The following is a 15,362-nucleotide window of genomic DNA, read 5'->3' on the forward strand; positions in this document are numbered from 1 at the left end:
GGTTAGATTTTGGGAGTGATCCGGATCACTGTCTGTACCCAGGAATTTTTAAAAGGATTCTTCACTATTGGGAGATTGGGCTATTGGCGGAGGTCTGCACTCTCCGAGTGCTTTTCTAGTTTTCTGCTTTTTCCAACACATTTTTCAGAAGTGCATTTTTTTAGCACGTTTTTGAATTTGCATTGCTTCTGAATCTGTTCCATACTCGTCCTATTGCTTATCATTTCAGCCTTTTGCTGATTATTTGCCTTTGACGTGTGTTTAAGACTACATTTTTATCAAATATAATTAGATGAAGTCAAAGTAAGAACTACAAAGTGCAAATGACATTTGTAAGCTCATTTTCATGCAGCTTTCTCTCTCCTGTTCTATTTCTCCATCTAAAAACATCTAAAAAAATTCCCTGATGTTTTTCTTTAATCAAGTGCCATTTTTTTCCCCATGACACACTGAAAAAGTAGCCGTTACCACCCAAGTCAAATCCTAGGATGAAAACATTCAATGTTATTAAAATCTATCTGTTTTCCTTCCTTTGTTCTCCTGGTGTAAAAACAGAAATCTATCCTTTCCAAAGCTGAAAATAAAACATCTCACTGTCACAAAGCTCACTACTGAAAAAGCAAAGCAGCTAAATCAACATTAGATCTCCACATTGTTGTTCTTTTTGTCCAGAAAGCACAACCATGTGCAGCGTTCACATTATATAGCATACTGATACTGAAAGCACTGCGGTGCATGCAGACAATCAGATTTCTTCTGGGATATCTTGAAGATCTAAAAAACAAAAACAAAGACATTGATATAAGTAAACAACAAAGAAAGGTTTTTTTTCTCAATTCTTAGATTAAAACCAGAATTATGACTCTTTTTTTCAGTCAATACTCTGACCTCCAAATTCTGATGAAAAACTAAAAAATCTGACATTAATCTTAGGATTCTGATTTAAATCTCAGAATCAACTTTAATCTCAGAATTCTGACCTTTATTCCCAGAATTCTTTCTTTAATGTCAGATTCACAACTTTAATATAAGATTTCTGATTTATTTATTGTCAGAGTTCTTATCTCAAAATTCTGAAATTAATCTCAGAATTCTAACTTAAATCTCAGGTTTCTGGATTTAATCTCAGGATTCTGACTTTTCTCTCAGAATTCTGATTTAAATCTCAGAATTCAGTTGTAATCTTAGAACTCTGACTTCAGTCCCAGATTTATGACTTTTTTCCCTCAGAATTCTGCCTTTACTCTCAGATTTCTGACTTTAGTCCTACAATTCTGACCATTTTTTTCCTCAGTTTTTTTTTGTAGTCTGACATTGATTTCAGAATTCTTACATTTAGCTCAGCATTCGTACCGTTTTGTCAGAATCCTTTAATCACAGAATTTCAGAAAATTTGAATCCCAGTATTTTTTCATTGGCCCTAATCCTCTTCCTTACCTTACCGAAACTTTAAATAGTTCTCTGCCATTTTTAGTCCACTTAAACCCGGGTCTCATTAATTTAACATGTTTTAAAACATGACATGTGGTCCAATCTTTCTCTGGATTTTCAGTATCTGTTGTCTCTGTAATCACTTTTCGATCAGGAAACAAAAGAATAGAAACAGTAGTCAGAATCTTGATGTCTGACCTTTGGAGCTTTCTGACGCTGTCCCATCGTCATCGTCTGATGTCATGTCCACCTCCAAATCACTGCCATCCTGCAGGTCGTCTGATTGGCTGACAGGCTCCTGGCCACCTCGCTGCATGTCAGCTCCTCTACCTGATTGGTGAGACACCTGCTGAGACAGTAGAGGATTAAAAATAGACTTAGAAACAAGGGAGTGAAGCTGCCAAAACCTGCTGATTAATGCTTACATGTAAGTGAAAAAGAGTTGCACTTTGAATTTTGAACTTTATCATTTTTGTATTTGTAGTGTGCTTTCTGTAAGCGCAGTTGTTTCAGCTTTTGGCAGCGTTGTTGTTTCATCTGCAGCACTTTTCTAATGATGCATTTGTTTAGACTTTTGCATGTCCTTTTAAATCTGCTGCATCATTTTTCTAAGTACATTTCATTACCAATTGTTTGCCACCATAAACTAAAAGGACCTCCCCTCTTTTTTTGGACTTTTTTTTTTAGCCTTTTGCCTTCATTGGATAACTGAGAGTCTAAACCAGCACCCATATTTTACTTTTAAATGTTCTCTCTTTAACAAATAGGACATCTTCACCTGTGACACCATCTCTACGTGCTGCTGGGCATTGGCGTTGGGTGCGGCACCGCTGCAGACCTTCATGTGTCGGACTTGTCGCTCCAGTTTGGTGCGCGCTCTCTCACTGTCCTTGAATCGATTCTCAGCGTCTCTCAGCCTCAGCAGCTCCTCTTGAAGCAGACTGTGCTGCCTCTGCAGGAGAGCCAGCTCCCCGATGGTCGACCCCACGCTTTGCTCACGATTCCCACCGTCCCGCCACAGAGGGCGCCACACTCCTCCACCTGCAGGAGACACTGCGTCCTGAGGCTGAAGCAGAAGCTCTAAGATGGAGTCCTGTTTGATGACCGCAGCCTGCAGGAGGGGACGGAAAAAGTTATGTCATACAGTTTCTCCTTGGTGCATGCGTTGTAGACTGCACGTGGTCTTTTTGACTCATAAGCACAGGTTTAGTGGCCTCCAAAACAGGACGACCCTTGAATAAATCAGGCCCTACAAGTTGTACTATTTATCTCTTAGTTTACAGGTGAATGTCTGAATGTTACCCCACCATGTTTCCACAATGGTGTTTTTCAAAAACAGATATGTTAAAGAGATTCTCACCTGGAGGGCATGGAGGTAGACACTGAGGTTTACCAGCCTCTGATAGATCTCCTACAACCACAAGCAGAGAAACATACTTTTCATTTATACAGCTGATTATTCTCACTATGTACTCATCTCTGTATAACGCACTCTTTTATAAATCTTAACCTCCTCACTCACCGATGGTTGCTGCTGGTCAGGACTCCTCATACAATCCTGAAGAAGAGGAGGAACCATTTTAATTCATTCAGTAGAACTGATGCCACATCTTGGTATGCTAAATTACATAAAAAGCACTTTTTTACATTAAAGTTTGTATTTACAAAAAGCTGACAGTGAACACAATATAACACAAATAATACTTTATCGAAGAGAGAAAGATCTAAAATTTTATCATAGATTTCCTCTGAAGACTTAAGCCTAACCCTTTGTTAAAATTATTATTATTTTTTTTGTCCATTTGACTCATTGTTCACTTTTTATTTTGCAGTAATTTTTCGATCACTGCAAATGACTTTTTTTTTTTTTCGTCAAAAGGCTGTTTTCATAAATTTTGAAATTGTGATTTTTATTTTTAATGGGTCTATAACAGGGGTGTCCAAACTTTGTCCACTGAGGGTCACATACAGAAATATATGAGGATGGTGGGGCCACTTCAGAAACCTTACCTGTTCCTGCTGGTTCTGTTTCTACTTTTCTGCTTCTGCTGCTCCTTACATTACTGTTTATTCTTCTGCTACGGTTTCTTTTTCTACTACTAAAGCTGCTTCTTTTTATGCTACTTCTGCTACTGTTTCTGTTGCTCCATTTTCTACTACTTTTTTTTCTACCACTGTCTCTGCTTCTTTTTGTGCCACTTCAGCTTCTATTTCTGCTTCGCCTTCTGCTATTCATTCTTCCTCTGCTACTGTTTCTGCTATTAACATTTTCAGCAGTGTTTTCTTCTGCATTTTAGCTCACAGCCTCCCCACGCTTTTTGTGCAAGGCTAATGCTACATTAAAAAATGGTCTGTGGGCGGCATTTGGCCCCTAGCCATAGTTTGGATACCCCTGGTCTAAAATATACAGAATGCAAATTTACCATCCTTCAAAACTATCAAGGACCAAAAATGACCACTTCCTTAATCATTCATAGAAAAATATTATGTAAAAATATTTTAACTGACTTTCTTGGGTTAAATCTTTCAATCAGCTTCAGAGCTGATCAAAACTACCAAATATTTAAAATTGTTCAGTATTTAACCTGTTAAATGCTAGTCTGAATACATAATGTCACTTTTATAAGTTAAAAACACACATAAAGTGACTTACCATATGTTAGTTGATGGAAAGGTGTGTGTTTTTTTTTTCAAATACCTGTCTTGGATGTGTCAAAGATGTACATAAGAACTGATTTTGATACATAATCAGTTTTGCACAGCATCTGATTTGAAGTTTACTGAACCTTAAGGCTATTAATGACAAAAACATCTGCTTCCAAAAACTGCTGTAAAATCATTACAGAAAATTTTCCCCAATTTTGGGGGCTAAAGTCTTTTATTAAACTTCAGTTCTGAATAAAACTGCCAAAATTCAAATATTTTCAGTATTTTAACCCTCTATATGCCAGCTTGAAGACACAATCTCAGGGTTTTTTGTTAAAACCACATATAAAAAGTGAGTTGTTTTCATATGGTAAATGATGGAGGGCTGTTTTTTGGTCTTGGATATGTTAAAGATTAACAACAGAACTGATAGTGATTCCGTATGATTTTTTATGCAGCGTTTGTTTTAAATGTACTTCCTTAATAGACCATTTGATTCCTCTTCTTTCTCCCATTATAACCTGATTTTTTCTGATCAAACAGCCACAACAGAAAATAATGCAGCATTCTGTAATTTCATGGTCTCATTTTGGAGAAAAATAGTTAAATTTAGCATCTTTACTGTATATCAACATTTTTAAAGCATGTTCTTGGAAATGGACATTTTTACCACTGATGGCTTAAATGTTAGAATTTTAAAGAGGGTCTAAATGAAGATTTGTCTTTTTCCTTTTGTCAAATTCTCCATCAAAAGGTTTAGAATCATAATAAAAGGGCAGAACCATCCCAACCAACACCACCTGCTGCAGCTCTATCAGCCAATCAGCTCACCTTTGCTGCAAAGAAGTCATGAACTCCATTCATCAGCAGGTCCTGATCACCTGAAGACACAAAAAAAAAAAGGAATAAACATAGTGTTATGTGACACATGAGTATGACTGTGTATCAGTGACATTCAGGGACTAAAATTACCAAGAAAAACAATCTCTATTTCTTAATTCAACCAACTGAAAATTAACAAGAAATAAAAGTGGCTAGTAGAGAGTAAAATGTAAAACCTTTTTTTTTTTTTTTTTTTTTTTTTTTTACAAAACCTAGAATCTGAGGTTATAAAGTTGAACAATTATGTGAAATAAAATTACAAATTTTGGACATTTCAGAGTCAAAAAGTCCCAAGAAAGTTGTAAAGTAAAAAGTATTCCAGCATAAAGTTTTAATCTCATTTTCAGAAACAAAATTAGAAGTTTTTTCTCTGAATTTAACGCAAGAATACATTATACTGTTTGTTGACTTATCAGAGAATATTTCACAATTTTATTACATTAAAATAAAATATGAAGTAAGTCTGTTATTTTCATGATTAAACTCGAATTTGAGCAACATTCTCTCATGAACACTACCTCATTATTGGATATTATGAGTCTTATTGTGCCTTTTTATCTTTATTTTATAATCCATATTCAGAAAGTGTCATATCTTTTCCTCTTGTATTAAAGGGTTTATTGACTCACTGGTCTCTAGTGCCTCCAAGTGGTTGTGATGATACAGCAGAGGGATGTCTAAGCTGGAGCCCAGGAGCAGCTCGCTCAGTCTGTCCACTAAAACAAACATCACTATTTTTCAGAATTCAACTCTTTCGTGATTTCTGTTTTATGTGTGGGATCATAAAGATTATTGAGTACCCTCGGCTGTGGCGTCCATCAGCAGTTTCTCAGCTCGTGGGGCTTGTGGCGTATCCGCTCTGAATAAATATCGTGTGATGGGCGGCTGCAGCCCGTCCTGACCGCTGGTCACCTCTGTCAGCTCGCAGAACAACATGACTCGCTCCTGCAGCAGCTCCAACATCTCACGGTCCTTCTGCTGCAGGTCAGCTGTGTAGGAGGGTTGAGAGGAGGGAGGGGGTTTTTTAATATGCATTATAACATCTAACATCCCACTCACATAATGCTGTCTGCATCACACCATATAAAGTCAAATTTAATATGCTAGACGTGATGTGAAGGGCTGTTCTGCTAGTTCAAACCTAGGATCGTTTGGGATTGAAAGCGTTTTAACATTAGGCATGATTGTACTGTTCTGTGCACTATTTAACTGATGACATCATCACCAAAGGCATGCAAGAGTGCTCGGTTATGTTATGAAACAATCATGCTTATGTGAAAATGTCCTTTAACATTCAGAGAAACAGACATTTGAGTAAAACAGGATCTTTTCCCATGTTTTATGTGTTTGTGATTTTTACCTTTGAGCCTCCTCAGGTGAGCTTTGTATTCTGTCTCTATGAGAGGAAACTCCTCCCTTGATGGACACCTGGACACATGATAAAAACAGAACACTTACATCATGTTCTCAGAGATGTGATGATTGTGGATGGTTTTTATTCATTTCATTTTTAAAACATGTTTTTTTTCCTTATTTTTCAAAGAATTTCGGAATAATTAAACCCTATAGAGCATGCATTTTTACCTGCTAAAGAGGAGACTGAAGGAAGTAACCCCCCAAAACAAACAACAACTGAAAGAGGCTGCAGTGAAAGTCTGAGAAAGCATCACTAAAAAAAGATTTAAAAAGTTTGGTGATGTCAGTGGGTCACAGGCTTGATGCAGTAATTGCAAGCAAAGAACTTGCAACTAAATTTTAAGTCTTATTCACTTTAATCTATTTTAAGTCTATCTGTTCCAATACTTTTGCTCACCTAAAAATTTGGTGTTTCGTTACAAATAAAGCTATCTTCTAAGTTGTGTATCAGATCCAGATGTAAATACCTGGAAATAAAAGCTCAAATGTGCAATCTTGTCTAATACTCATCCTTTGGTGTCAAACTTGAATGTTTTCAGTCTACAGCAAAAATAAAGGAATTGTCCTCACTATTCTAATACTTCTGGAGGGGAGTGATGTGTAGAAATAATGGGGGATTAGGGCCCCAAGATTGGCATTTAAAGGGTTAAATTCTGAACAAGAAAAAAAGGATTGAATATCTGTTTTTCATGGACAGGATCAAAGCTGGTGAGAAGGTTTTGAAAAGTTGTTTTTTAAAGTAGAAAAAAAATATATAAATATAAATTTAATGGTAGTTCTTTTTTTTAACATTTTGTAGCTTGACATAACAAGTGGGAATTTTTTTTAAATACAATGCTATAAAAGAATACAAAAAAAAATAAAAAATAGTGAAATAAAATATTAATCTAAATAAATTTTGGGGCAATTTTTCCAGTATGGACATTTTTGTGACTAAACTGTTCATAAAGAACTTTTTATTACTACAGTTTGTGTTAAAAAAGCATTGTAAATCCCTATAAATTCAGTAGGTGACAGAATTTCATTACATTTTCTGCACTTATTGTTGTTCCTATTTTGTGCTTCATGAACTATAAGCCACACACAGTCTATTTATTATTTGTGAAAATTTACAAGGAAAATACCATTGTTTGATCCTGAAACTTCCAGAGTAAGACCCTAGAGAAGATCAGTCTTATTGACCCTTTTACACAATGGTGTTTTAATTTCATCCTTTGAAAATCATGCTTCCTTAAAATCAAAGATAATCTGGTTTTGTGTTTTGTGTGTACCCACTTGCTGACAGTGCGCTGGATGTGTCGGATCCACACGTTCTTGTCCTCTTTGGTGGCGGCGTGAAACTCATACATCTCAGGAGGAGACGAGTCGCTGATGAGGAACATCCCTCGATCCTGATTGGCTATATCTCTAACGATGAGGTTCTGAAGGGAGAGGACAGGGGGCTTGTCCTGAAACAGAAAGTTAGACAGAAGATTTGATATCTAATCAATAAACCAGGAACTATCAGGAACTCAGAGAGCGCAGACCTCTGTCATTAGCCCTATCTCCCAATAGTGAAGAATCCTTTAAAAAATTCCTGGATCCGTCCCCATGTGCCCCCCACCACAGCTTTCGCTGACTACTCCCTCCCCGGTGGGGTGGAAACATGGTGAGGCAAAGCATTAACTTCGCTGCGGATGGACTGTAATGGCGGAAGCATTGCCTGCCGGTGCCAACAGATGCACTGACAGTCTCACCCATGGTCTCACTGGACAACTGGAAGTCATGGCAGAGGGTGAATATTCCTCTATTCCTCCCAGCATCGCGAGTATTCTCACTACAACCCTCTGTTTTTCTCAAGAGGGTCTGGCTGCAGCCCTTGAGCAAACCTCTATGCTGGGGCGTTCGGCTGGAGACCTCTGCGGTGGGGCGAAACCTCTTCGCTGGGGCGTGACGTCATTGCCCAAGCTTACGCTTGGGCGTGCAGTGTGTTAGCTGTTGTTAGCATGAACTAGCTGTTGTTAGCATGACTACAATGCTGTGCTTATGACACATTAGCATAGCCCTGTATGCTGGGGCAAAGCCCCAGCATATGGGGCTATATTTGGGCGTGAAGCAACACACCCCGACCCCTACGCTGGACTGTGCAGTAGCAGACGCTGACCCATACGCTGGGGCAATGTGTCATAAGCACAGTGTTGTAGTCATGCTAACAACAGCTAGGTCATGCTAACAACAGCTAACACACTGCACGCCCAAGCGTAGGCTTGGGCAATGACGTCACGCCCCACGACCCTCTTGGGACTTCGCCCCAGCGTATGTGTCTAGGCTAATAAACCCCGACTGGTTCGGTTTAGGCATTAAAATCCGACTGGTGAGATTTAGGCATTAAAACCTGACTGGTTAGATTTAGGGTCAGCCTGTCAGCAAGCAGATAGAGCTGAAATTTTATCGCGGGTAATACACATCACGCCCCAGCATAGAGGTCCGCCGGCTCGGGCAATATACTTCACGCCCCAGCGGAGAGGTTTCGCCCCAGTGGAGAGGTTTTGCCCCAACGTAGAGGTCTCCAACCGAACGCCCCAGCGTAGAGGTTTGCCTGAGGGCTGCAGCCAGATGCCTCTCGTTTTTCTCTCTGTTACCCTCCGACTCGTCTCCTTGACCAGGCGTGCGTCTTTTAAACTCTATAAACTCCAAAATTTTGTATAGAAACACACCCAAAAACTGCTGCTGGAATTGAAGTTACTCATGTCCGCCATTTCCTGGTGTAAAGTGGTAACAGCACAGACCTCCGCCATTAGCCCCATTTTTCCAATAGTGAAGAATCATTAAAAAAATTCCTGGATCCAGGCAGTGATCTGGATCAGTCCCAAAATCTAATCAGTTCTTCCTTATGCTATTTCTGACATTTCCTGAAAATTTTATCGAAATCCATCCATGACTTTTCGAGTTATGTTGCTAATAAACGAACAAACAAACGAACAAAAAAACGAACAAACGAACAAATGAACAAATGAACAAACAAACAAGCAAACGAACAAACCCAACCGATCACATAACCTTCTTGGTGGAGGTAAATAATGTCTTACCAGACATGGGAAGATGTACCTCTGGTCTTTCTCCTGCAGAAAAACGAGTATGTCTGTCATCAGGAGGACCTGAATATCTGCATGAACACAAAAACAGAAAATATCATCTCCCACCAAAGCTCTGTAATAATTGTCATCAATGTGAACACACCTTTCCAATCTACCTGACTTTAACATACATAAGAAGATTTCTAAAACCGAAAGTCCAATTTTTCCCTACAGCTCCCTACACCTCTTTTAATCCTACAGGGATTAAAAGAAATGATTCTTTTTTTATGCCTCCATGCTGGAGATAGCCAGAGACAGAGATTAATTTTTGTTGGCACAGTCATAAAAAGCTCAACTTTGTTTTCTGTTATGCAGACATCCCATCTTGCCTTCCATGGGGAGTTTTTGCTGTGATGTTGCACCATCCACCAATAACCAATAGCATCTCATACCTTTGAGCCTCGATCCAGGCGTTTTCCAGTACAGTGTCCCCTCATGGACCAGTTTCCGTCTAAAAAGCTCTGCTGGTTTAAAGAGTGATCCGTCTCGGACTCTGGTCTCTGCTCGTGGATCCAGTTTGGCCTGGATCTCTTGCAGACGCTGAGTTTTCTCCAAATCCTCCATCTGAAGGTCAGGAAGTGTGAACAAACATCACATCCATCGCAGTTTATTACATCAATTTAGAGTTACTCTGATGACCACTCAACAAACAACGCTGTAACTTTGTCTTCCTTTACACTAATATACAGTACCTTTTTGACCCAGTCTATTACATAAACCTCTGATTATATTTTCATGGATATACTGTATTTATATTTTGTTATTGTTCTACAACCATTTTGTTTACTCAGCACTGGTCTGACTCCTATAACCCTGTTTATATATTTATTTCCATGGAAAATCTTTGTCTCTTTACAACCACTCTTTGCCTTCATTATTTACTGTAATCGTGGAGCTTGTTTCAAATATTTAAATGTGTTTACTGTCAATATTTGAGACCTATATTTAATGTTGTCTATTTATAGTGTTCATTTTTGTAAATAGACATACATACTGTATAAACTTTTGAAATTTTCTCTTTTCCAAGTAAATTGTTTTGTTACAAATGAACCGAAATTAATTTCTTTCTACATTCATTCATACATCGTTTATATTTGCAGTTGTGAGTTTTCAGGCTTCTGCTCCTTGCTTTTTGTTATGCTGCAACTCTATGTGCCTTAAATTACCCTCCTTGGGACTAATAAAGTTTTTTGAATTGACCTGCACTGAACTGAATTAAAATCTTGTTTTTACCTGTTGGTCTATTGAGCTCAGTAGTTCTCTGACCAATGAGAGAGCCTGAGCCAGAGACGACGCCTCCTCGTCATCATCTGCAGAGACAACATTGGCAAAAATCACTTCAACATCACATTTCATTTAATTAATATTTATTCCAGATTTATTGCCAGAAAGATTTAAACATACGTGGCCCTCATCTAGATGTTTTGGGGCAAAAAAGTAAAATTGGGTTTGTTATATTGAACAAAGATGTGAATAAAGACCCTCAGGATGAAGCATGTCAATGCTTTTTTAATGTCTAAGACCTTTTCATGATGTGATAACTAGCTCCTTTTATTTTCCTAAAGGCAATGATTATCCGATGACTAATAGGACCAGTTGTGCTGTGTTTTGTGCTGACTCACCTGTAGTGTTGTCCAGGATCCTTTGGATGAGAACAGGATATTTTGAGATCCGCTGAGTCACCAATAAGATGCACTCCTGAACACCATGGCAACGCAGCAACGGACCCCGACTCACCCGCTGCAAGTAAAGTAAAGGGAAAGAAACATGAGATATTCATCCTATTGTAGTAGCTACTACCATGGTAGTCTGTAAAATTAAAAGTATTACACTACGGCAAAACTAATAAAAACAAAACTAGCTGAGTGACCAGGATGTAAAGTTAGAGCTGATATGGTAGAAGTGGGATTTAGAGCAGTGGTTCTCAACTGGTGCATTGGGACCCAACAGTTGGGTTGTGGAGTTATGAGGAAGGGGGAATGAAACACGCCCTTATTCTCCTTCCTACTTTCCCTTATCAGCCACAACATCATTTAGTCTATGTTGGTTTTTAGATTTGATTATTAGCCATAATGTCACAATCATTCAAGACAGACTTACCACAAGCTACCTGGGTAAGAAACTGTGATATATGGTCATGAAGAAGACACTATTTCTCTTGGAATCCACATCATTTTAAGAAAAACGTGGTTTATTCACAATATCGGCCAACAGCACTATATTACTTGCAATCCTAGAGTGGTACAGCAATGTCTCTGATTGGCCCACAAAATGTCTACGATGCTTTTATCAACAAAAAGTGGTTTATATGGAGAAATGGTTGCTCACAATCATGTGATCCCCAATGCCTGTTGAGGGTCAGGAAGTGGGGGTCAGCCATTAGAAATGAATTGGGGAAAGTTAGTACTTTACAGCTCTAATTAGACCTGTATGCTGCAGTCATCATCAGAAAATATATACATACACTGAGAATGATCACTACACTTTGCAAAAAAGTGTTTTTTCCCCACAGTTTGACAGATTTACCTGGCATGGAGGCGATCAGTATCTCAAAACAGTCCTGCAGACTTTCTAGCTTCATCCAGCCATATGAAGGGAGATAAGAGTCAAGATGAGTCTTGTACTGAGCTAAGAGGCTAGCTGTACCCCTTTTCCATATAAAAAAGGTCATTTTGTCACAAGCATGCTTTCAATTGAAACAGTGATATACTATCCACCAAACAGACCTTGTAAATGACTGAGTAATAATGTGACGTTCATGATCGAGCCTGTGCTACAAAACGACTAGCATTAGCTAGCTTGAGTGCCTGTTTCCTTTCCTCCATTCTTTATATTTATTTTATTAAATTCATTTTTAAAAAGCCAAACTTGAACCAAATGAAAAGCAGTTTGGGAGCAGAAAAAAAAACAAAAAACAAACAAACAAAAAAACAAACAAATGTGCTAAACCATGAAAAAACTGTACAGAGCCAAATTGGATGGCTTTGTGGAAATGAGCCATACGTGAGTGTGGTGTGACATTGCTCATCCAGGCTTTAAAATGAGGTTTTTTTCCACTCCTGTTTGCTGCCATTTTTACTTTGAGTTTTACATTTTTTTCTGAGTATTTCACTACTTTTGGGGCACAAAAGTAGCTCAAGAATAAAGATTTTTCATATTTTTGCGTTTTGAATGCTCAGCATAGTCCGAAACAGCTCAAAACATGATGTTTTTGATAGCATTTATTTATGCAGAAATTACTACTTGCTCCCCAAAGGCAGTTCTGCACTGCTGTTTTTCTTGTCTAAAGTCCAAACTGCATCATATTTCATTAAATACATTCTAGTGGTTGAATATTTTTTAGAAATTTGGGTCCTAAGTCTTATTATAGAGGCTGTGGTTGGTTCTGAGGACAGACTTGTGAAAAATAATGATGAAAGGTTCATAGCAAGATCTGCAGTTTCTGTAGCCTACTAGGAAAGCTGGGAGTTTATGATAGAGTTTTTTAAGGACAGTTAAGGAAATGTCAAAGGAAGCAGCTCAGACCAGTCAGTGGATTTGGAGGATTAATGTTGGTTGGGGCCCTTTCCTGCATGTCTCTCCCCACCCTCTCATCCCTGTTTCCTATCCACTGTCCTCCTCTATCAATAAAGGCACAAAAGCCCAAAAATAAATAAATAAATTAAAAGGGTAGGGGAAAACTACATTTCTCCCATGCTTTCCTCTCTTCTGTCATGGAAACTAGGGAGTAGGGGGAGGTAGAGCAGCAGCCCAACCTGGTGAAACTGAGGGCTAGCCCCAATCAGGGCATGTTCCATAGCTTTACTTCCCCCATCCTTCTTCAAAACTCTCTCTCTCTTCAAAATTTACAGGTGTTGTTTGTTGAATGGTTCCAACATGGTCCCTAATGGGGGCCATTAGGGACCATGTAGTAGGCAAGGTAGGATAAGCTTGTCCCTATCTGGAGCTTGATTTTAGTGTTTCCTCAGTAGTATACTGCATGTTTATATTATCGTGTGTTTTATAGTGTGCCACTGACCCGTATGAAGCACTGGAACCTCTTGTCTCTGGCCAGGAGCTCTTTGTAATGTTTGACTGCTTTCAGGTGGCGACTGCAGAACTCGGCATATGTCTTCCTCATGTCATCTGCACACTGACCTGAGAACTGATGGACAAACAGAGAAGAAAACACAATGACAAACACAAAGATTAGCCTAATTCATGGTTTTGTTTAAGCCATTACATTAATGCCCCTGTGATGTTTTGCCTTCACTATGAACATCGTAGAGGCGTAACAGGATGACAGAGTGGTCCTTCTCTGAGTCAGCTTTGAGGTAGTAATAGCTACTATTGTTAAAGGCTTAGTCCAGGTTTATCTGTGCGTTTTGGCCTTTCATAGACACACAATTTGAATTTCCCCTGGGATTAATTAAGTAATTACAACCTACTGATGACTGACTGACCAACTTACCTACAAATCTATCAACATACCTACTGACAAACCTACCTACCAACCTGCCTACCTACTTACAGACCTACCAACCGACCAACCCACCTACTGACCGATCTACCTACCTACTGACCTACCAACCAACTAACCTACTATCAGCCTACCTACTGACTGACCAACCTATCTACTGACTTACGTACAGACCTACGGACCAACCCACCTACTGGCTTATCAACCTACTGACTGACCTACGCACCAACTGACCAACCGACTGACCTACCTTCCTACCTTCCTTCTTGCTCACCATCCACATACAGTGTCTGAGAAGTGAGGAGCAAGGCTTCCACCCGATATTCCAAAATTTGCGAACCACAGCCCAAAATACACCAGCACTTGTGACATACGTCCAAACAATCCACCATTATTTTCTATGGAGAAATCCATACTAGATGCCATAGACGCACTGTGGCACTTTACACCACTGCTCTATTCACAGTGTGGCTGGCTGTGGTTCTTGGAGTGTTTTTCTGAGAGCACAGCTGTTTTTTCTACATCTCGGCCTAAGAGCAGAGGAGAAGGAATTTAGCGCCATGTTCTGTTCAAGGTGTAGAATAAGTGAGAGGCCTCGGCTGCTGGTTAAATACCACTGCTCTTATATTCTTTTAACTTACCCAGTGATGCAGAGGAGGGTCATGAATGGGCCCTTGCCCCTGGCCCAACAGTGGTTGATAGTGGGTTTGACTGGTATGTGCTAGAGGCAGCACTCGAGGCGAGTCATATGACACAATGCAATGCTTCGATGCTGGTGTGTTTTGGGATTTTGACCCATTATTACGGAAAAATTGTGTGAAAAAGCCCCCAAATCCCCAGCTTCATGAACATTCTGTCCTCTGCCTTTAAAGATGATGCCATCCTTTACATTTTATAAACATCATTGCCTTTAAAGACGATGCCAAAGGTAACTGCTGCTTCATACATCACTCCAAACACAAAAGAAATTCACCTTCAACATTGGCGATTTGGGACAAGACCAGGTTTATGTTGTTGGGACAACTTTAAAAATGATCAAATTTGTAAAATGGTCATGACAGAGGAATGGAGGGAATATGTTCTCACGTCAAAGACAGTGAAGGATGAACTACTGCTGACATGGCGTCATCTTTACAGCACCTAACAGTGTTTTTGTGTTTCATGTGGACAAAGATGTTTTTGAGACCATAGTGTGTGTGTGTGTGTGTGGTTGGGATTATTTTTGATAACAAGGGAGGGAAACCTCGGTTTCCAATACTACTACATTTCTCCTGCCGTGCATGTATGTACTGGGACCAGCAGTCTAGTTAATAACCTAGTGGAGCTTCAACCGTGGCACGACTTTACTAAGCATATAAACAAACTCACATCTATGGGCAATTTAGAGTCATCAGTTACTCTAATGATCCCAT

The 15,362-nt window shown here is 39.1% G+C and overlaps 1 protein-coding gene across 1 annotated transcript in view; it reads right to left on the bottom strand.

The window, feature by feature from the left end:
• Positions 1–7: 7 nt before the first annotated feature.
• Positions 8–15,362, bottom strand: part of arhgef1a (Rho guanine nucleotide exchange factor (GEF) 1a) — a 34,917-nt gene continuing 19,562 nt past the window's right edge. The window contains exons 10-24 of the mRNA XM_041808050.1: positions 13,510–13,635; positions 11,114–11,231; positions 10,725–10,801; positions 9,884–10,055; positions 9,444–9,520; positions 7,651–7,823; positions 6,320–6,387; positions 5,760–5,948; positions 5,589–5,675; positions 4,909–4,958; positions 2,954–2,989; positions 2,792–2,842; positions 2,210–2,542; positions 1,630–1,777; positions 8–774 (exon numbers count right to left, since the gene is read on the bottom strand). Coding sequence (XP_041663984.1) covers positions 746–774; positions 1,630–1,777; positions 2,210–2,542; positions 2,792–2,842; positions 2,954–2,989; positions 4,909–4,958; positions 5,589–5,675; positions 5,760–5,948; positions 6,320–6,387; positions 7,651–7,823; positions 9,444–9,520; positions 9,884–10,055; positions 10,725–10,801; positions 11,114–11,231; positions 13,510–13,635 — 1,734 coding nt within the window. The 3' untranslated portion in view covers positions 8–745. The remainder of the gene's footprint in view (positions 775–1,629; positions 1,778–2,209; positions 2,543–2,791; positions 2,843–2,953; positions 2,990–4,908; positions 4,959–5,588; positions 5,676–5,759; positions 5,949–6,319; positions 6,388–7,650; positions 7,824–9,443; positions 9,521–9,883; positions 10,056–10,724; positions 10,802–11,113; positions 11,232–13,509; positions 13,636–15,362) is intronic.

This window comes from Cheilinus undulatus, linkage group 16 (assembly GCF_018320785.1).
Source record: "Cheilinus undulatus linkage group 16, ASM1832078v1, whole genome shotgun sequence".
Lineage (NCBI taxonomy): Eukaryota > Metazoa > Chordata > Actinopteri > Labriformes > Labridae > Cheilinus > Cheilinus undulatus.